Source organism: Pyrus communis, chromosome 3 (assembly GCF_041283825.1).
Source record: "Pyrus communis isolate YQ-2024b chromosome 3, ASM4128382v1, whole genome shotgun sequence".
In the NCBI taxonomy this organism is placed as follows: Eukaryota; Viridiplantae; Streptophyta; class Magnoliopsida; order Rosales; family Rosaceae; genus Pyrus; species Pyrus communis.
In genome coordinates, this window is record NC_142567.1 from 8,516,395 (window position 1) to 8,539,637 (window position 23,243).

At 38.1% G+C, this 23,243-nt stretch overlaps 1 protein-coding gene, 1 long non-coding RNA gene and 1 pseudogene across 2 annotated transcripts; all 3 read left to right on the forward strand.

Moving 5' to 3' along the window:
* The first annotated feature begins 1,653 nt into the window (after window positions 1-1,653).
* LOC137714471 (ent-kaurene synthase-like 1) lies at window positions 1,654-5,961 on the forward strand. The gene is made up of 12 exons (XM_068453680.2): window positions 1,654-1,903; window positions 1,997-2,177; window positions 2,449-2,666; window positions 2,774-2,894; window positions 3,051-3,148; window positions 3,243-3,466; window positions 3,563-3,675; window positions 4,429-4,527; window positions 4,616-4,831; window positions 4,924-5,065; window positions 5,238-5,483; window positions 5,589-5,961. The coding sequence occupies exons 1-12, from the start codon at window positions 1,654-1,656 to the stop codon at window positions 5,886-5,888; spliced, it is 2,208 nt and encodes a 735-aa protein (XP_068309781.2). The 3' UTR covers window positions 5,889-5,961.
* Window positions 5,962-10,323: 4,362 nt separating this feature from the next.
* Window positions 10,324-20,460, forward strand: LOC148697859 (uncharacterized; annotated as a pseudogene).
* Window positions 20,461-20,739: 279 nt separating this feature from the next.
* On the forward strand, window positions 20,740-22,923 carry LOC148697860 (uncharacterized). Its single transcript, XR_015960305.1, has 3 exons — window positions 20,740-20,978; window positions 22,181-22,438; window positions 22,697-22,923. It is a non-coding gene; the product is annotated as an uncharacterized LOC148697860 (long non-coding RNA).
* The last annotated feature ends 320 nt before the right edge of the window (window positions 22,924-23,243 follow it).

The following is a 23,243-nucleotide window of genomic DNA, read 5'->3' on the forward strand; positions in this document are numbered from 1 at the left end:
AAAAAAGTAGCAACCCATATGAACAAAATTCTATCACTCTACCCTCACTTGCGAATACACTTATATTCTCCTTTTATTATTTTTTAAATTCTTTTATCTTACTTATTTTTCTTGCAATTTGGCTTATTAATGATTGTCTTAAATTCCATAAGAATTAAAATTTCAAATTGATTTAATGTTCATGGGCATTGATGGGTGAAACTTTCAAATAATTTTTTTCAAAACTGTATGATACTAATTTACCAATTGGTGCTAGGTAAGTTGTTGTATTATAAGTGAATCAAATTATTTCAGAGGACGTAGTTGAGATTGAGATAAGGAAATCTAATCCAACGAATGATTCATAAGTGATGAAATCTAACTTTGTCACAATTTGAAATTTTTAGGTTGAAGGGTTCATAAAAAAATTTAAGATAGCATATCCAAAAATCAACTTAAAAAAAGTTAACACAAAAAAAAAAAAAAAAAAAAAAATCATCGCTTAATCAAATTACTATATAAATAAATATATATATGACCCCATATAGAGCCCGAAAGATATAGCTCATCATTGGGAGATATTCTTTTATAAAGCCCCAAAGATTAATCGGAGCTCTAAAATTGGCTATATCCATCACTTTTTCAACTCCATATAAAGCCCCACACTGGGATGCTCTTAGAGTTTGATTCAGATTGTGCGTGCGCGCGTGTTTGTGTGTGTGTAAGGAGAAGAATGAAAGAGCATTATTGATTTATACACAACTTTGGATTGAATGGGAAGCAAGAAGGAAGAAGAATTGAATCTGCAAAATTAAAGAATGTGACAGATTTTTTTTCTTTCTTCCACACACTCAGCATGTGAGCTTAAGACAAGTGGCACATTAAGCCTTTCTAAACCACAATAAACATACTCTAAGAAATTACACCTGGAAATCAGTGAACACATTTTCTTGTCAACATGACCACCCTGCCACCCCTCCAGATCACATTCGCAAACCTACTCCATTCAGATCGTGAACCTTGATTGGTCCCAGCTTGCCGTTGATTGTACTGCACTTGTCCGTTAATATGATCTACTCCAGCGATATATTTCAGTTCTACTACGCACATATGTTTTTAGTGCATGATCAACAATCCGTAAGCACCTGTTTTGTTGGTATGTACTTCTGTTCCTAGTGCATGATCAACAATCCACATGCATATGTTTCCTTGGCATGCACATTTGGTCTTATTGCATGACTAACAACATGCATGATCAACAATCCACAATAACCAACAGTCCGGAAACGAGCAACTCAGCTGCAAATTTTAGAGCTTTTAACCAATACAACTTGAAAATTTGTGTGTACGGCGAGTAAGGTTGAGTCTTTAACCCAACCAACACATCGCCTTAACTAAAATTGTACACCACCTATGACACCATAGTTGACTATAAATGCATATCTGGATTAGTATTTCCCCTTATTATGTATCATACATTTTCTAGTTTCTTGTATCTTCCATAAAACATCCGAATTGCATCCGAATTACAACCAAATTCCACCAAACCATTCTGCATTCATTAGAATTAACACAATTTTCCTTTGTACCATTATTTTATGCTGTTAAAATTATTAAATGTACTTCTTATAGCTTAAGCAGAACTTTGAGGTGACTAAACAAAGAATAAAGAAGATGTTCAATAAGGTTGATCTCTCTGTTTCCTCGTACGATACTGCTTGGGTGGCAATGGTCCCTTCTCCAAATTCTCAGGACCCTTTTTTCCCTGAATGTGTCAACTGGCTATTGTGTAATCAACTCCACGACGGGTCATGGGGTCATCCAAATTTCCATCCTTTGTTAAAGAAAGATGCTCTTTTATCTACGTTAGCATGTATCCTTGCACTAAAGCAATGGAGTGTTGGTGAAGAGCTAATTAACAACGGTATACACATCTGTTGCTCTTGCTAAGTAAATTTCCTCCTTTAATAATTAATGTTCCATGATGAACATCTGATCCTCTCCCTTATTCCTGTAGGACTGCGTTTTATTGAGTCAAATATATCTTCAGCTACCGATGAAGTGCAACAATCTCCTCTTGGATTTGATATAATATTTCCTTCTTTGATACAATCCGCAATGAATTTGAATATCAATCTTCCCCTTGGAGAATCAACCCTGGCCAGTATCTTCCACATGAGAGACTTTGAGCTTCAAAGGTATGACGTTTTCTTGGGTTTTTAATTGTTGCCATGGCTTGGCTATTCAAGCCACCTGAGCTCAAATCTATAGATGTCGGTTTATTAGAAACTCGGAAAGTGTTCTTTCACCAGGGTGTAAAATAACAAATATCTTTCTTCAGATATGGATTGATAAACACGTGTACAATTGAATCTGTTCTTATGCTCTAAAAAACGGTTATTTTTTTTATATTGCATCCTAAACTATTCAAAGTCAACATCTATCTTGTTTCCAAATGTTATCCTTTAGAGGAAATGGAAGCAACTCAGAGGGTTGGAGAGCCTTCTTAGCTTATATTTCGGAAGGAAATGCAGAGTTGCAGGATTGGCAGACGGTTATGAAGTACCAAAGGAAGAATGGGTCCTTGTTTAATTCACCATCAACCACAGCCGCTGCTTTTACTCACACTAAGAATGCTGATTGTCTTCAGTACCTCCGTAGACTCTTAGACAAGTTTGGGAATGCAGGTTCCTCCCTCCATATATTTTACTAGTTTTCTAGCTAACTAGGTGTATTATCACTACATGAAGACGGGTACACTACAGTTAATTGATTAATTTTTATTGACTTTCAGTTCCAACGATATATCCTCTAGATAAATATGCTCGTCTTTCTATGGTTTCCAGCCTTGAAAGTTTGGGTATCGATCGACATTTCAAGGAGGAAATTAGAAGCGTAATCGATGAAACATACAGGTAACTAAACTTCCCTTATAAATATTTATGTAGACACCAGCTCTGTTGTAACACAATTGTTCTAAGAGTATATTCTTAAGCGAAAAATTAAGTTTAGTGACATAGCGAACTGGTTCTCATTCATGTCGGAGCATGACATAAGCCGAGAAACTGCAGATTATGGCTGCAGGGGGATGAAGAAATATTTTCAGATGCTGCCACCTGTGCAATGGCGTTTCGACTCTTACGTGTTAATGGATATGACATTTCTGCAGGTATTTTTCAATATTGGTGCCTAGCTTGGTCTTCACCAATTGGGGTTGACAACTGCCAGAAATTAACTAACTGATTTATGTGGTGTCTATGTAGATCCGTTAGTAAAATTTTCCGAAGATTGTTTCTTCAATTCCTACGGAGGATACTTGAAGGACGTTAGTGCTGCCTTAGAATTGTTTAAGGCTTCCGAAATCATCATACATCCAGATGAGTCAATTCTTGAGAAACAAAACTACTGGACAAGTCATTTTCTGAAAGAAGAGTTATCCAATATGTTAATTCAGCCTCATAGACCGAATAAGCACATTGCCCTAGAGGTAATTTCGTACATATGATAAGTCTCTTAGATTTGCTGATGTTTTCTTCAATCCCAAAAATATTATGCTCTATATGCAATTTCTGATTGTTTTCAGGTGGATCATGCTCTTAAATCCCCTTACCATGCAAATTTGGGACGGTTATCAACCAAGAGAGCTATAAAACATTACAACACAGATGGTACAAGGATTCTGAAATCTTCGTATAGGTGAACCTCCTATATTTTCAACAATATAAAGTAGAAGCAGTGGGTTTGTTGTCCAAAAACGGTTGCCATGTTTTTGAATTAAAACTTGAACAGTTTGTCGGTAACCACTGCTTGGTTTGCATGGCAGCCACCAATTGGAATCATGCAAGAGATGTATTTCTTGGTTATTAAATTAATAACGGCTATTATTAATATCCAACACCTGACAACTCTTGAACAAGAGTCATGTCTGAAGAGATGCTTCAACCACTATAAATAGAGGCAGTCTGCACATATTTGTGAATATCCGGAATAATCATTCTTTCTCTTCGTCAATATTCCAAACAAAGGCTCCTCCACTTATATATTATTTTCTTATACAAAAGCCTCAAGAAACTAAAATCTGCAGTTGGTTTCTAGTTAAATCTTGAGCATTCATGTCTCTCTCTGTGAGTGTTTGGGGTTTGTCTTAAAAGTGTGCAAAACTTTGATAAATAATAGGCATAAGGCCAGGATTCATAGTATCCACAAGGCTTATTCGAAGATCCCCTTTGCACTCTAGATGTGGGAGCAAATAAAGTCTGAAAGATAGCATATTTCCTCGCGCTTTGAAGCAATCTTTCAACCTTCGTCATAACCATAACCCACATCATGACCATAACCCTCATGTTACAAAGTTTCTACTACAACTGATTTCCCACGCGTTCAGTTTCCTGTTTTTTAAGAAGATATTTTCTGCTGAATTATTATGAGGGACTGCATTGTTTTCATTAGCTCTTTGAATATTGGACATGAAGATTTCCTCGAACTGGCAGTGGAAGACTATAACATTTGCCAATCTATACATCGTAAAGAGTTCAACCATCTTGAAAGGTGAGTGCAATGCAAAGTAGCATGTTCTTTCTCTTTTAGTTTACTTTTCTTTCTTTTCTGAATTCTGGAATTTGGTCCATGGAAGCAGGTGGGTTGTTGAGCACAGATTAGACAAGCTAAAGTTTGCTCGGCAGAAGCAAGCATACTGCTACCTCTCTGCTGCTGCAGACCTTTTCCCTCCGGAACTATCAGATGCTCGCATGTCATGGGCCAAAAATGCATTTCTCACAACTGTGGTTGATGATTTCTTTGACATTGATGGTTCGGAAGAGGAACTAATAAACCTTATACAAATGGTCGAGAAGTATGTGATTCCTTTTCCGTTTCCACTCGATCTGTTGTTAATGAATCACTTCTTGTTATGGTTATCATAGTGTTCCTTTTATTCAACCGCAGGTGGGACGTAGATGCAAGTGTTGATTGTTGTTCTAAGCACGTTGAAATCATATTTTCAGCACTTAGGTACACAATTAGTGAGATTGGAGTAAAAGCGTTCAACTTGCAAGGACGTAATGTAACAACCCACGTAATTAAGATTGTAAGATAAAGTGTTTTAGTTTTGGTTTTGATAGCATTACTGATTAGGACTTCCTGAGCACCAGAAAAAAACTTTCAGGTCCTTCACTTTAATGAAGTATCTTAGAATATCATGAAACCCTTTTAACAGTAACTAATTTTGACATTTTAACTTTCTGTTGTATGTTTTTCAGTGGTTGGATTGCCTGAACTCTATGTTAAAAGAAGCTGAGTGGTCGAGAAACAAGTCCGTGCCAACAATGGATGAATATATGGCAAATGCAGGAACATCATTTGCCTTGGGACCAATTGTCCTCCCAGCTCTCTATTTTGTTGGGCCTAAACTTTCAGAGGAGGTTGTAGGAAATTCTGAACTCCAGTATCTGTTCACGCTTATGAGCACTTGTGGGCGTCTTCTCAATGATGTCCAAAGCTTTAAGGTAGACAACCTCGCCAGTATACGCTTATGAGCTAGAATAATATACCATCTAACATTGTTGGTTTGGTTTTGGACTAACTTACAACTCAAATAATATATTTTGTAGAGAGAATTAGCGGAAGGAAAGTTAAATGCTGTATCGTTGGCCACAATTCATGGTGGTGGTACTGTATCTGAGGAAGATGCGATCAATGATATTAAGAACGTTATAACAAGTGAGACGAGAGAACTGCTAAGAGTTGTTTTGCTGGAGAAGGGTAGCGTAGTTCCAAGAGCTTGCAAGGATTTGTTTTGGAACTTGAACAAAGTGATGCACCTTTTTTATTGGAAGGATGATGGGTATGTTGGGAACGAGATGATGAAAGCCGTAAATGAAGTCATTGGAGAACTTATTGTTCTTCAATGAATTGCAAGTAAAAAGTGATTAACTAAATGGCATGTGTATACATTAAGGCTGCAAATTGACAACTATTCTAATTATCAGCAACTGTGGACACCCTTCATGCGGAGATCGAACTCCAATTTAGTTTGGTTAATTTTTCATTATAATGATTCATTTAGCTTTGTCAAAAAGGTTATTGTTACAACTTGTAGCTTAAAATTTGTATTTTAATCTCAGACCACGTCGCCTGAGACCTGTTTAAGGTTTTTCAATGTTCTGAATCATATGGCACCCTCCTTTTATGCAAATTCATTGTCTAAATAGTAGTTTTAGACATAGTTTAGTTAAATGACAAGAAAAACTTAGTTAAGCTAAAATGTTACTTTCACATCAACAACAATATGGGTTCTCTGAATGAAAGCACCAATTGTTAGAACTAAATCTATGCACCTCTGTGAGTGGCGGTTGAGCACAAACTCGAGCAACTTGCAAAACAATAAACAACCTGTAAGGATGCTTAAGACCTCCTGTTGGGGGGGGGGGGGTGTGTGTGCGCCTATCAAAGGCTCTCTGATGTTCAAGTTAGTGAATAATTTTAGACTCAAGTAGTGGGTAATAGAATTCAAGTGTATAGATTGCATTACCATACACGAACCCTAGATGGGTGCATTTATACCGTGGAGAGAGAGACTATTTTATGATAGAATCCTCATTCTAAGCCAGGAGAATTCTAAAGGATATCTAGTAAGTAGATATTGCTTCCTCTTAGGAGTTATGATTACTTGCGACCTACGTCTATCCCTAGATTGTAGGGATCTCAAGACTTATAGGATTTGATTGCGTCCATATCCGGATTAGATCGTGTGTTTTGTGGAACAAGAATGGTCATCCAGCAAAGTCGTTAAGACTCCGCCTATTTCTCACGAATAGAGTGATGGTGGCATCCTACTTTGTCTGATATAGCTTTGCCCGGAGCTGGTGAGTTCATGATTGGACTTCTAAGCTAACAGTATTCGGATCAGCCTTACTCCAGCCTTGAAAAATCATGGTCCCATAGGTTTGTGTTCTCATCATAGTCTTCTTCTTCTTCGTCCCATTGTCGAGCAAGCAAAGTCTCCATTTGTTGCGTAAGTCGTTCAACCTGTTGTGCTAATTGCCCAATATCTTCTCTCTCATACACATCATCATGGTTGGTTCATTGTCCCAGACCCCTTCCGCCACGTCCCCTTCTTAGTGGCTTGATGGGCCTAGGTTCTGATGCCAACTGATGCAGCGAGCAAAACGTGAATGAGTTGATTACTAAATCCAGATACTGATCCTCGAATGAAGAATGCATGTTAAACAAAGACACACGAACTTCGTAACTTTTCCTTGCAGATTCATTGATTGTCAAGGACAATACAAAACTTCACAAATCCTAAACCTCTTGTTGATTTACCAAGAAGTTTACTGATAGAGGTTTTACCACCTGCAAAAGTAGGGATAAAACCACTTAAAAATACTTGCAAGAGTACAAGGTTGTCGTAGTATAGCAGCTCAAGCAAGGTCATTCTCCACAGGGATTGAATGAATAATTTATGTTAAAACCAAATCTTAATTAATTATTTGAAAACAAAGTTTAGAAAAGCTTGATTTAATAACCTAAAATATTAAAAACGAATTTTAAAATAAAACAATTAAAGAAATTAACTAGAGAACAATTTAAAGAAAGTCAATTTGTAAAACCAAAGGTTCAGCCGTCACCCTAACAATCCTACATAGTTCTTCTAATTCTTTATGAATTACATATGCATATTTTGAAGGTTAGGTTTTCCTAAAGTATGCCCTACTTGAAACCCCTAACATATAATGTATATCTAACATGCAACCCGTCCGTGGCGTCCATATCGAATGTGAACATGCAAGACTCATTAAGTTTTGTGAAAACCTTTTGAAAAACCATATAACTCCTAAGACGTGTCGTCCATCCTAAGTAGTTACACATATTAACCACAAGAAGCCAGCGCCAATTTTAGGGACAGCCCTCTGCCAAAATTGCATCAAATTACTTTTCTAAATATCCTAATGGTCGCGAATCACTAAGACAAATAGATAGTTTAAAGCACAGTGATTAATAATTCAAAACTTGCATGCATAATATCATAAGTAAATTAAAAAGAAACTACATATTCTTGCTAAGGCTCGTGACCTTACCCTAGCAAATGAAACTAGTTACTAACAACCATAAAACAAAATATTATTAAGAATATGGATAGAAAACAATTTAAAAATAAACTTGAATCGTTAAAAGCTCTCCAAAGCCAAAGTATTACGTTCTCCCCCCCTCTGATAGGAGCATATTCATGCGACTTAAATGGCTTGTTCTCGTACTTTTACGTTATGTTTCTTTAGTTATTTTAGTCCTTTATGCTTCTTTTGTGTGTTTTCAGGTTCTAAGGGCTTAAGGAGCAAAGAAGTGCATTTAGGGGCCTTTTGGAGCACTATTGGGCTAAGGATGGATAGTTTAGGCTTGGAGCCAAAATGTTGGATGAAATTGAAGGCCTTGTATGCACTTGAGGACACAAAACAATGGCCCTAACCCAATTACACAACCTTGCCATGGGCTTAACCATATAACACCATTCCCTTGCCATGCAAACCACCCTATTTTAGGCCCATTTTATGTACTTAAACCCTAGCCCTTTAAACTTGCAGCCCTATTATGATTTATTCACTTCCATATTCTTCTTTAATCCACATGCATTCATCATAATTCACAACACAAAACAGCCATACAAACCAACCCATTGCCGTGCCTTCCCTTGCCATTTTCAGCCATCACACTTCATCATTGCAGCCACCATTCACCCTAGTTGTCAATCACATACTTTCCCATTGTATAATTCATCCACATGCATCATTAATCATTCACTCACAAGCTTTCCCAACAAACAAATCAGCCACATGCACACCAAACCACCCATGCCGTGCATCCCTTAGCAATTCCAGCATTCCACCAACTTTTCCTAGCTGTTTTTCACATGCATCCCCTCACTCTTTAATCATTTCCAACCTAGCAACCCCTTTAATCATTCATCCTAGCTGCCATTAACATGCTCTCCCATCCATTCTCTCCCTATAAAACCATGCAATGCATTCATACAATTCATTCCAATTCACCACAAAACAATCACACAACACACCATCACAAAATCCCATTCTTTGCCGTGCATATCCCTTCCATTTTCTGCATATTTTCTCTTCATTGCAACCATTCCCCACTCCATTCCACATACACCTAAAGCCCTAAACATTTCCTTAGACCTTGTGCTACAACAAAGAGGAAGAGAAGAGGGCCTAAACGTTCATACAATTCAAGTTTGAGTTGTTGGAATGTTTAGGTGTTTCTTTGATTTCAATGTTTAAATTCAATTCTCTTTGTCTTGTAAGTATGAGGAACTAAAACCCCTTTAGCTAGGGGGTGATTCGAAACTATGTTTATGCTTGCAATATGAATTGATTACCTTTGGTTGAAATTTCATAAGTTGTGGATTCAATTTGTTTAACCGTTTGATTGATAACTTATTTATGTATGTTTATTGAGAGTGCACGCTTAATTTTCATGCATAAATATGACGCTAGAATATAAGTGAGTTTCACCTAATCGTTATGAACTTATATTCACAAGTAGTGGAGGTTGCTTATAAACAATCGCGTTAAATGAATTCTTGGCACTAGTTTCATGCTTTTCATAGTAACGAATGCCTCGTCAACACTTATAGTTTTCATGATGCTTAATGATCTTTGATTGTATCTTTATTGTGCTTTTCACGTAAAGGACTTTTGGAGAATGTTGTGAATTGCGTTGTGCAAACCCATCCAATTCATTAACTTAAGGAGAACATGACGGTTAATTTAAGCGGACCTAATTAACCTAGGGTGTTGAGTTTCATAATTTATCGAAAGACCAACTGAGAATCGATCTTGTATTGCAAGTGTGACATGTGAGGAGAAGAACCCCTTAAGCTATTCCATCATCCATATTTTTCATCGCATTCATATTTACATTTTGCCCTTAATTATAATCTGTCCATTTAATTTAATCTCGTCAAAAACAACTCAATTCCCCCCCCCCCCATATTTTGTTAAAGTCTTAGTCGTTCAAATTTATCTTATTTTATGTTTTTAAGTATTTGGAGTCTTTTGAACTTGTTTTGAGTCTTTTGGTTTGTCTTAGTGTTTTAAAAGTTAGTTTTATTTATTTGAGTCAAGTGTTTAGCACCCCTAGTTAATCCCCGGTTAGAACGATCCCTACTTACATCATTACTACAATTGTCACAAATAGGGTTTAGTTTGTGTGCGTATAAATCTCGCATCAAATTTTGGCGCCGTTGCCGGGGATTAGCAAAGTTGCTAATCCCTTGTCTTGAGTCTTGTTTAAATTGTTTAGTTTCTGTTTTGTTTTAATTTTTGCACCGTGTGTATGTGTTTTGTTTTTGTGCCGAGTCTATTAAGTTGGTTACTTATCTTGTTTACTCTTGGGTGTAGGTACTAGTTTATGACCCGTAGCTCACAACCTGTTCGTGAGCATATCTCCGACTTTGACGGCGATTTCGAGAGGACTTTGAGAAGGAACAAGAAATTGCAAGAGTCTAATCCTCCTAGTCCCGAACCTGAAGTTGAAGAGGAAGCCACAGATTGGGTTAAAGAGGAAGTACCAACCATGGCAGTGGACAATCGAACCATCAAAGAGCTTTCTGCCTCGGGTTTGGCCAATGCAGCCCCTCTTTGCATCCAATACCCCAATGCAGCCCCTGAGAAAACCGATGAGTTTCAGTTGAAGTCCAGTTTGTTACATCATATACCCAAGTTCCATGGGTTATCAATGGAGGACCCCAATAAGCATTTAAAGGAGTTCGAAGTCGTATGCTCAAGTATGACACCGGTGAACGTGGACAGCAACATATTGAAGATGAAGGCTTTTCCTTTTTCATTGTTGGAGAAGGCCAAAGATTGGTTGTATGAGTTGGCTCCCGGAACTGTCACATCATGGGAGAGTATGAAGCGAGCCTTCTTGGAGAAGTTCTTTCCGACATCACGAGTCATTCTTCTTCGCAAGAAGATTAGTGGAATTCAGCAAAGCCAAGGTGAATCTTTTCCAACTTATTATGAACGTTTTAAAACTCTTGTTGCTTCATGTCCACAACACCAAATGAAGGAGGAGCTACTTCTTCAATATTTTTACGAAGGTCTTCTACCACTTGAACGGCAAATGTTGGATGCATCCGCGGGAGGAGCTCTAGTGGACAAGACACCTAGGGATGCCAAAACTCTCATTGCTAATCGAGCACTCAATGCACAACAATATGAAGGTGTTGGGCAGAGAGACACCCCACGGCCACATCATGTAAATGAGGTAAGTTCTATTTCTGAGTTACAATCCCAAATGGCTAACCTTACATCTATGTTGTCGCAGTTTGTGGAGGGCCCCAAAGCGCAAGGAGCTACAATTTGTGGTGTATGCTCCATTCAAGGACACCAATCTGATCAATGCCCTTAATTAATTGAGAACGGAGGGTGGGAATCTGCCAATGCCATGGGCTATGGGAATCAAAACCAACAGAGGAACGATCCATATTCTAACACATATAATCCAGGTTGGAGAGACCACCCAAATTTCAGATGGAGAGATGCACAACAACCTGCCCAACAAAGTGGATTCCGACAACCCCCGGGTTTCTTTCCAAGGCCAATGGCACCTCAACCACCTCCTCAAGCACAATCATCCCAAACCAACTCAGGTACGTCTATGAATGATGATAAAACATATCAATTATTAACCACAATGGCACAGGGAATGCAGAACCAAGCAAAGGAGGTTAATGAGCTAAAGAAGCAAATGGGACAAATGGCCGAATTTTTGGGACAATTTCGTGAAAATGGTAAGTTACCAAGCACTACAGTGGTCAATCCAAAGGGTGGTTTCGAATCTGCAAAAGCTATCACCCTAAGAAGTGGAAAAGAAGTGGGAAGCAAAGCACAGGAATCTTCCCAAAACAAGGAAGATGAGCAATCTTACCCCACGGCAAGTGTAGCACCACCCAAGCCGTAACCATCTAAGCCTTCCCATCCGTCCATCTCAGGTAATGTTGTCCCAAATGTTGTGATTTCGAACACTAATCTGCCCAATGTTCCTTTCCCTCGCAGATTTGAACAATCAAAGAAGGAAGAAAGCGAAAAGGACATTTTGGATACCTTTCGAAAAGTCCAAGTAAACATTCCTTTACTTGATGCCATTAAGCAAGTGCCCAGGTATGCAAAGTTTTTAAAAAAGTTATGCACAACTAGGAAAAGAATTTCAAACAAAGAAGTTGTGAAAGTAAGTGAAAATGTATCCGCAGTTTTGCAACGAAAGTTACCTCCAAAGTGTAAGGATCCAGGGAGCTTTACTATTCCATGCACAATTGGAAACACTAGATTTGAACAATGCATGTTAGATTTAGGCGCTTCTATTAATGTCATGCCATATTCCATTTATGCATCTATGAACCTTGGTGATTTAAAACAAGATGGCATTATAATTCAATTGGCCGATCGTTCTAACGCTTATCCCAAGGGAGTCCTTGAGGATGTTTTAGTGCAGGTCAATCATCTTATCTTTCCAGCAGATTTTTATGTCTTAGAAATGGAGGATTCGAGCCATGCTCCATCATTGCCAATCTTGCTAGGCTGTCCATTCATGAAAACAGCGAGAACAAAGATAGATGTGTATACGGGAACATTAACCATGGAGTTTGATGGGGACATTATTAATTTTAATCTTTCTGAAACCATTAAATATCCAATTGAGGACCATTCTTGTTTTGCTATTGACATTGTGGATTCGTTGGCACAGATGCATTTGGATCAAATGAATGAAGATGCACTCGAGGTAGCCTTAGTGCACGGCATAGGAGCAACAAATGAAGGTGGGGGCATTCTTGCAACCCACGGCATGCAATCTGACCATATTGCCGTACCCCCTTGTAGTGAAGTGCTTGAAATGGTCGCGGCCCTTGAGTCATTGCCCTCACACTCTGGTAAGTCTCCACTCTCAATTTTAGATTCGGTTTTGACTAACAAGTTACTTCCATCAATTGTGCAGCCATCTACACTTGAGTTAAAGCCATTACCTAGTCACTTGAAGTATGTTTTCTTGGGAGAAGATCAAACACTACCTGTCATCATTACTAGCTCACTCACGGCCCAAGAAGAAGACAAGTTGATAAGGGTGTTAAAGGAGCACAAATCTGCCATTGGATGGACCTTGGCGGATATCAAAGGAATTAGTCCCACCACATGCATGCATCGCATCCTTTTGGAGGAGGGAGCCAAGCCATCTCGTGAAGCTCAACGTCGCCTTAATCCACCCATGTTGGAAGTAGTAAAAAAGGAAATTATAAAATTGCTTGATTGTGGTGTTATATATCCTATTTCTGATAGTCGTTGGGTGTCACCCGTGCAGGTTGTTCCAAAGAAGTCCGGAATCACAATGGTGAAGAATGAAGAACAAGAGCTTGTACCCACTCGTGTTGTGACAGGTTGGCGTGTTTGTATTGATTACAGGAAGTTAAATGCCATGACAAGGAAGGATCATTTTCCATTGCCATTCCTGGACCAAATGCTAGAAAGGTTAGCCGGTTATAAATTTTATTGCTTTCTTGATGGATATTCCGGATATAACCAAATTGTGATAGCTCCAGAGGACCAGGAAAAGACAACTTTCACGTGCCCCTTTGGCACCTTTGCATACAGGCGTATGCCATTTGGGTTGTGCAATGCCCCTGCGACATTTCAACGATGCATGGTGAGTATATTTTCTGATTATGTGGAGAAGATTATTGAGATATTCATGGATGATTTTAGCGTGTTTGGTAATTCATTCGATCATTGCTTGAATAATCTGACCTTAATTTTGAAACGTTGTGTTGAAACGAATCTTGTGCTTAATTGGGAAAAATGTCACTTCATGGTTAAGAAAGGTATTGTTCTAGGACATATTATTTCTGAAAAAGGCATTGAAGTGGATAAATCTAAGGTGGACCTTGTTCGTCACTTACCCTCTCCAACTTCGGTTAGAGAGGTTCGTTCATTTCTTGGTCACGCAGGTTTTTATAGGCGTTTCATAAAGGATTTCTCCAAGATTGCGCAACCACTATGCCGATTACTTCAAAAAGAGGTGGTTTTCGAGTTTGATGATGCATTCTCCACGGCATTCAAGCACTTAAAAGAGGCTCTCACTTCGGCTCCCATTATCACACCTCCAGATTGGAGCCTTCCATTCGAGTTGATGTGCGATGCTTCGGACTATGCGATTGGTGCTGTTTTGGGGCAGCGAAAGAACAAACAACCTCATGTTATTTATTATGCATCTAGGACACTAAATGATGCTCAATTAAATTACTCAACCATTGAAAAAGAATTACTTGCTGTGGTATTTGCATTAGATAAGTTCCGATCCTACTTACTTGGTACTAAAGTTATTATTTTTACGGATCATGCAGCTCTCAAGTATTTGCTCACGAAAAAGGAGGCCAAGCCTAGACTAATTCGTTGGATATTGCTTCTACAAGAGTTTGACATTGAGATTCGGGATAAGAAGGGCGTGGAGAACGTGGTAGTTGACCACCTAAGTCGAATGGTACATGAGGAAGCATTGCCAATTTCTGAAACCTTCCCCGATGAGCAATTAATGTCTATCCAGGTAAGTGAGCCTTGGTATGCAGATTTGGTGAACTTTTTGGTGTCTAAAGATATCCCTAGCACACTTAATAGGAATCAACGTGATAAGCTTAAAAAGGATGCTAGGTTTTATGTTTGGGATGACCCATACCTTTGGAAATTTTGTCCCGATCAGATTGTAAGACGTTGTGTGAATGAATCTGAGTTTCAATCTATTTTAACATTCTGTCATTCATATGCATGTGGGGGACATTTTGGCACCCAACGCACTGCCCTTAAAGTCTTAGAATGTGGGTTTTATTGGCCAAGCATTTTTAGGGATGCTAGGACATTTTGCCTTACATGTGATCGTTGTCAATGAATGGGTAATACAAGTGTTAAGGATCAAATGCCACAAAACCCTATACTTTCTGTTGAAATATTTGATGTGTGGGGCATTGATTTTATGGGTCCTTTTCCTTCCTCACATGGTTTTCTCTATATCTTGTTGGCAGTGGATTATGTTTCCAAATGGGTGGAAGCAAAAGCCACCCGTACTAACGATTCCAAAGTGGTTGCAGATTTTGTGAAGTCTAACATTTTTGCTAGGTTTGGAATGCCTCGAGTCCTTATAAGTGATGGAGGTTCACATTTTTGTAATCGCACAATCGAAGCACTGCTCAAGAAGTACAAAGTTACGCATAGGGTGTCGACACCTTATCATCCTCAAACAAGCGGGCAAGCTGAGGTGTCGAATCGCGAGATAAAACAGATTCTTGAGAAGACGGTTGGCCCATCAAGAAAAGATTGGAGCTTGAGGTTAGAGGATGCATTGTGGGCTTATAGGACTGCCTACAAAACACCCATAGGAATGTCCCCCTTTCGGCTTGTTTATGGCAAATCATGTCACTTACCTGTGGAGTTGGAGCACAAGGCTCATTGGGCCGTGAGGAAGTTCAACATGGATGTAGATAAGGCGGGAATTCATCGTAAGCTTCAATTGAATGAACTTGAGGAGATACGGAATGAAGCTTACGAGAATGCCCGAATTTACAAGGAAAAGACAAAGGCCTTTCATGACAAGATGATTCGCACCAAGTCCTTCTCTGTTGGACAGAAAGTGTTGTTATTTAATTCTCGTCTTCGTCTATTTCCGGGTAAGTTACGTTCACGTTGGATTGGACCCTTTGTTATTACTAATGTTTTTCCTCATGGTGCAGTCCAAGTTCGTAGTTTCAAAACAGGTCAAGAGTTCAAGGTGAATGGGCATCAATTGAAGCCTTACTACGAGAGCTTTGTAGAACATGATGTGGAGGAGACTACCCACTATGCCGTGGGTTCCCATGAAGGTTGATCAATGTGGCATCGTCCGGCTGCAAGACGTAAAAGAAAGCGCTACTTGGGAGGCAACCCATGCAATCAACAAAGGAAGAACTTGGGAATCGCTCTACACTCAGATTTGCGTCCCTAAACCCTTTCCTTTGTTGCTTACTTTATGTTATGTGTAATGTGTTCAATTGTGTCTAGAACATTGAGGACAATGTTTAGTTTAAGTGTGTGGGGGGGGGTAACATTCTGTTTTGAGATATTTTTGCATGAAATTCGTAGGGTATTACCACCTAACATGTCTAAACTTGTTTCCCACTGTTTTTAAAGTGTATTTAAGCTATTTTAGAGTGTTTTAGTGTGTGTTGACTTAAAACCCCGAAAATCACATAAAAATTTGAAAAACATGTTTTGAAAAGCCTAAAAAGAGTGTTTTGAGTCGTTTTTGTGTGTTTGTGTCTTAGGGTACCTTCCAACACAATGATGAGGATTTGTTTTGTAATTGCATGGCTGTTAAAGAGAGTTATAAACATGGATGAAAGTTTGATTTACTCTTGGTATATGCTTGGTTATGGTTATAATGTATGACTTCACATGCAATCATAAAAGAAAAATTCGTTTTTGTAACATGCTTGAAGGAAGGAACTCAAACAAACGCTACAACCTTGTGAGACTTGAGCCTAAACGTTATTTGGAGAGTTAAAATCTGTGCATTATTGTTTTCTAAAGTCGTTGCATGGTCTCATTATTCTTTGCTTGGTTACTACTTAGAAGGCGTTTCATCATATAGTTCCAAATGCTAGAACTCATGCCCATTTCATTCAAAGCATGTTAATTGATTTACATAACACATATTCAAGAAGAAGTTGTGTAGTGACCACCACCTAAGCCAAATTGCCGTGTATCCTACTTCTTTATATGTTTAAGTTAACCCCGTTGAGCCTTGTTTAGCCCATGTTCTTTGTTAACCCATATCATCCTCACCTAGCCTAGATTAGGACCATCCGTACCCTTGTTCTTGAAGCATAGTAAGCATGACGGAAAATGAATTCCTTTTGATTAATATGTTGCAGAAAATAAGTGTGGGGGAAGGATTATTGATGAGAGTTGTTGTGCCATAGGCACGGCTAGAAAAGAAAAAAAAAACAAGTCATGAAAAAGAAAAGAAAAATAAGAGTTGTTTGAATCTCCCCTATTTGTCTAAAAGTTGTTTTCTGCGCTCTAAAGGAAATTCTAAGTGCCTAATTCATTACTTTGCTCACTATTGCTCAAAGAACTTTTGTTTATCCCTATCTTTCTTTGTTATCCAAACACCCCAAGCCCCAGTATAACCCATGACTTCAATCTTGAGTGTTATGTGTTTCAATTTGTGGAGTTTGAACTTGGTATGAGCATATGGTGTCACTGGTTCTCGCATCTAAGTAGGAGCATTCCATTCATGAGATCATACCTAAACATGCTTATTAAACTCCAGAAATTGCTTTCTTTGTGATACATATATGTGAGTGTTCGTTTTCATGTTTACATCAATCTTCTCACATATAACTAGTTTAGGGTGTGTAGTCAGAAAATCTGAGTGAAAATTGAGTGCATATCTTGTAAGGAATTGAGCAAATTCTCTAAGGCATGTTACTACATTCAAAACATGGTTTTAAATGCTTAATTGTGAACTAATATGTGGTGACTATGATTAAGTATGTACTTAAGTGTAAGGATGATTAAAATCTATGTGAGTAATGATTTTTAACATGTCATGTGCATTGGAAATCCCTGAGGCAACGTTGGAAGGTTTAAGATTGTCTTTGGTTTGTTTTGTTTCGTTTTGTTTTGTTTTGATTTTTCTGTTTTGCTCGAGGACTAGCAAAAGCTAAGTGTGGGGGAATTTGATAGGAGCATATTCATGCGACTTAAATGGCTTGTTCTCGTACTTTTACGTTATGTTTCTTTAGTTATTTTAGTCCTTTATGCTTCTTTTGTGTGTTTTCAGGTTCTAAGGGCTTAAGGAGCAAAGAAGTGCATTTAGGGGCCTTTTGGAGCACTATTGGGCTAAGGATGGATAGCTTAGGCTTGGAGCCAAAATGTTGGATGAAATTGAAGGCCTTGTATGCACTTGAGGACACAAAACAATGGCCCTAACCCAATTACACAACCTTGCCATGGGCTTAACCATATAACACCATTCCCTTGCCATGCAAACCACCCTATTTTAGGCCCATTTTATGTACTTAAACCCTAGCCCTTTAAACTTGCAGCCCTATTATGATTTATTCACTTCCATATTCTTCTTTAATCCACATGCATTCATCATAATTCACAACACAAAACAGCCATACAAACCAACCCATTGCCGTGCCTTCCCTTGCCATTTTCAGCCATCACACTTCATCATTGCAGCCACCATTCACCCTAGTTGTCAATCACATACTTTCCCATTGTATAATTCATCCACATGCATCTTTAATCATTCACTCACAAGCTTTCCCAACAAACAAATCAGCCACATGCACACCAAACCACCCATGCCGTGCATCCCTTAGCAATTCCAGCATTCCACCAACTTTTCCTAGCTGTTTTTCACATACATCCCCTCACTCTTTAATCATTTCCAACCTAGCAACCCCTTTAATCATTCATCCTAGCTGCCATTAACATGCTCTCCCATCCATTCTCTCCCTATAAAACCATGCAATGCATTCATACAATTCATTCCAATTCACCACAAAACAATCACACAACACACCATCACAAAATCCCATTCTTTGCCGTGCATATCCCTTCCATTTTCTGCATATTTTCTCTTCATTGCAACCATTCCCCACTCCATTCCACATACACCTAAAGCCCTAAACATTTCCTTAGACCTTGTGCTACAACAAAGAGGAAGAGAAGAGGGCCTAAACGTTCATACAATTCAAGTTTGAGTTGTTGGAATGTTTAGGTGTTTCTTTGATTTCAATGTTTAAATTCAATTCTCTTTGTCTTGTAAGTATGAGGAACTAAAACCCCTTTAGCTAGGGGGTGATTCGAAACTATGTTTATGCTTGCAATATGAATTGATTACCTTTGGTTGGAATTTCATAAGTTGTGGATTCAATTTGTTTAACCGTTTGATTGATAACTTATTTATGTATGTTTATTGAGAGTGCACGCTTAATTTTCATGCATAAATATGACGCTAGAATATAAGTGAGTTTCACCTAATCGTTATGAACTTATATTCACAAGTAGTGGAGGTTGCTTATAAACAATCGCGTTAAATGAATTCTTGGCACTAGTTTCATGCTTTTCATAGTAACGAATGCCTCGTCAACACTTATAGTTTTCATGATGCTTAATGATCTTTGATTGTATCTTTATTGTGCTTTTCACGTAAAGGACTTTTGGAGAATGTTGTGAATTGCGTTGTGCAAACCCATCCAATTCATTAACTTAAGGAGAACTTGACGGTTAATTTAAGCGGACCTAATTAACCTAGGGTGTTGAGTTTCATAATTTATCGAAAGACCAACTGAGAATCGATCTTGTATTGCAAGTGTGACATGTGTGGAGAAGAACCCCTTAAGCTATTCCATCATCCATATTTTTCATCGCATTCATATTTACATTTTGCCCTTAATTATAATCTGTCCATTTAATTTAATCTCGTCAAAAACAACTCAATTCCCCCCCCCCCCATATTTTGTTAAAGTCTTAGTCGTTCAAATCTATCTTATTTTATGTTTTTAAGTATTTGGAGTCTTTTGAACTTGTTTTGAGTCTTTTGGTTTGTCTTAGTGTTTTAAAAGTTAGTTTTATTTATTTGAGTCAAGTGTTTAGCACCCCTAGTTAATCCCCGGTTAGAACGATCCCTACTTACATCATTACTACAATTGTCACAAATAGGGTTTAGTTTGTGTGCGTATAAATCTCGCATCACTCTCTTCTAATGGCAAAGAAGTCTTATTTATACTACTAGAAAATAAAACCCTACCTTGAAAAGGTTTTAGTATAAAACTAGGAAACATAATTAAATGATAAAACAGAAAATAAAAGGTTTCCTATTTGAACTAGAATTCGGAGTTCTCAGAAAATCACACTTTTGACTGACCAAATCAACTCCGATTTGGTCCCAAAGGTCTCTTTAGAAAGCTGAAGACGTCCCCTACAAATTATCAGAAGGAATCTTCCTCAAAGTACGCCATCTTGACCTCCAAAATGCCCAAAACGTCCAGAAACATCAATCTGGGAAAGCTGCGCGCTGGGCCTTTATTTCATCGCCACGATCAAACAGCTTGGTAGAAAAATTTGGAATTTTGACACAATCATCTTGAAAGGCACACGAACATCCTCCAATTGGAATCACAGCAAAATTCATCTGTTTGATCACTTTTTGCTCCAGAGGAAGTCGAATGTCCTATATTGAAAATACATAACAAAGTATCAAAATTCTACCAAAATAACTAATAAATTAATACTAAGAACAAGGTAAAATATATAATATAATATTGACTCATCATTTACCACACGAACTTTGTTGATTCTTTGCACGAGAATGGCCAATGATTGTACGGGTGTCTATACCTCGTTAATTTCGTTGGAATATCGGAGTTGATAGAACAAGAACAAGAATGAGAAAACTCTCTCAAACTGCACTCAATATTCCATTCAATTCATCATAAACTTCATCTCCTCTAGAATGCAAAATACTCTTATTTATAAAAACTCTAACCCCCTCTTAATAATTACTGATACATGCATCATTGCTAGATTCAGCGAACTCATTAAGTTAACCTCGATTAATTTATCCCCACTAACATATATTTGTTACATTAAATAAAGAGTGAGTCCTCCTGCATCAAAGGTCTTTAATATTTCGTGTTCAACAAAAAATTGGGCGGGGTTTACAATTTTTCATTATTGATTGCGCGACGAAGGATAAGTTGCGTGACGAATAGAGCTCTCACCCTCTCTCGAACCCAGTTCTCTCTTGTCCTCTCTCGAACCCAGTTCTCTCTCGCCCTCTCTCACTCACTCTCACTGTCGCATTACAGCCGCATCACCCTCCCCGCCGCATCACCTCTTCCAGCTCTCACTCCTCCGCCGCATCACCACCTCTATCACCATCTTAAGGTAGCTTAGATTTATACTTTAAATTGTTATTTTTTATTGTAATTTATATTCGTGTTGTATGATTAGGGGATTAAGGATTTAGGGATTTAGAGTTCGGGGAGGGGTGGGGTTGGGGATGGGTGGTGAGGGGTAGGGGTTCGTGGGGGAGGTGTGGGGTGGGGGTTCAGGCAATTACCAGAGATTTTGACAGGGCCATTGATTTCCAGTCTTTGCTTGACTGTCGACAATGGTTGAGAATCGGGGTTTCGAGCATCGGTCTCTCGGATTAAAGAAGGTGGGTTTGGGCTTACCCACCAAGTCGAGCCTATTTTCGAGATCTGCCATCGACCCAGATAAAAGATTACCGTAAACCTGAAGTTTTTTTTTTATTTTTTTATTTATTAGGGGTTTGCGACGCTAGGGTTTGAATTTGAACTCGCATTCGATCGAAAAATGTTAAGAATAAAATTAATTTTTGTCCATTAAGAATGAATGGATTGATTGGAAAAGAAACTTACCGTCGGATTGTGGATGAGGGCGGTGGAGGAAAAAAGATGTGATGGTAGCTATTAGGAGCGAGAGGCAAGTGGAAGAAGACGAGGGAAGTGGGTTAGAATTTTTCTTTACAGATTTTTAGAATTTTGCAATAGTTAATTTTTTTGTAAAATCCACATGGCATTACATTATTGGATTTGTGGGTCCTATATTTGTGCCACGTAAGCAAACTAACATAATTATTGACAGGGGAAGGATCATATTGATGTGCGGTAGTGAATTTCAAGGATCAAAATGATGAGTTTGGTCAATCTCATGAACCATTTATGATAAATACCATTTTTTTTTTAATTTCTGCATTTTTTTTATATTTTATGTTTTTTGCAGATTAGGGTTTTAGTTTTAGGATTGAGGTTAGGGTTTTAGTTTTAGGATTATGGTTTAGTGTTAGGATTAATTTTTTAATTTCAGGTTTAGGAAGTTAGTTAATTTGTTAACTGTTTGCATTTTAGGTTTTTAGATTTAGGAACAATTTTTAAATATCAGATTAGGCTTTTAGTTTCATGATTAAAATTTTAAAATATTTGGGTTTTAGTTTTAGGAATAATTTTTTAATTTTAGGATTAAGATTTTAGTTTTAGGAATAAGATTTCAGTTTTAGGATTAGTTTTACAATTTGAGAATTTATTTGCTATTTTTGTCGTTCAATTATCTTTTTGATGTCGCAGTTGATTTCCCAGCGTTGGGCAATTAGGGGGTCCCCTTGGGCACCTGCTACTTGGGCCGCCACTGCTCCACCGACAGTTGACTCGACGCTGGTTGCTTCGGTACCTCCTTTTGTGCCCTCAATGTCTAAGGCTCCCACATCATCGACTTCTTTGGTGAAGCATCCACTGATGAATGCACTCATCGACGCCCCTGCACTACCATCTAGTTGGAGTGGTCTGCCTCGACATCAACTGTCGAGGGAGAGGGATCCCAAATAGGTAATAAATAATTTTGTTGGTCTTGTGATTTATTTCTGATTAAAAGTATTGTTTGTGATTATAATTGGTATCAAGTTTAGATTGTTGGTTTCATTTCCATATATGTAATTAAACTGTTGAAAATGTTGCTTGGATGTGTTTTATTGTTGTTTAACTGTTTGCAGGTTTTGGAAAATGCTATACTTTTAGGCGAAGCTCTGCCGAATTTTGCGTCAGAATATTTAGTTGGTTTTGACCTTAAATATTTTGGTTTTGCAGTTTAGAAAAGTATTCATGCAGACTTTTGAAGACCACGAAGGTCATGCGCACTCCAAAAGACAAGATCAAGATTACTTGGGATCCTTAACATCATGCAACCGCTATCAAGGAGCAGCATAGCGCGTTGGTTTTCGATGTTGGGTCTGTTGTTTGGTCGGAGCCATTGCCCTGTCCATGGGAGTCTTGGAGAGCCGTCCCAGAAGATACCAAGAAGGACGTGCTGCATGAGTTGTCGGTTAGTATTGTCAACCTTTGTTAATAAAGTATACAAATATTAAAAAAAAAAAAATTACTATTTTAATATTTTTAAAATTTGCAACATCACTATAATGTACAATATTGTCGACTTATGGACACGAAGTCTTCTCAAACTGGTACACTAGTGGAACAACAACCTCCATAAGCATTATAAGATGTACAATGAACCGGCGACCGCTCTCGCAGCAACCTCCACAAGCATAATGAGATGTTATGAGATGTTCACATTTTCAGGTGCCTAAATATGTCATTAGTATAATATACGTTAATTATATTTTAGTAATGTTGT

What these genes read in the sequence shown, in the direction of transcription:
- LOC137714471 (XM_068453680.2), top strand. Translation starts at nt 1,654, where the DNA reads ATGTTCAATAAGGTTGATCTCTCTGTTTCCTCGTACGATACTGCTTGG. An exon ending in GTAATCGATGAAACATACAG is followed by an intron (nt 2,895 to 3,050) that starts GTAACTAAACTT and finishes GAGAAACTGCAG; the next exon opens with ATTATGGCTGCAGGGGGATG. An exon ending in CTTATACAAATGGTCGAGAA is followed by an intron (nt 4,832 to 4,923) that starts GTATGTGATTCC and finishes ATTCAACCGCAG; the next exon opens with GTGGGACGTAGATGCAAGTG.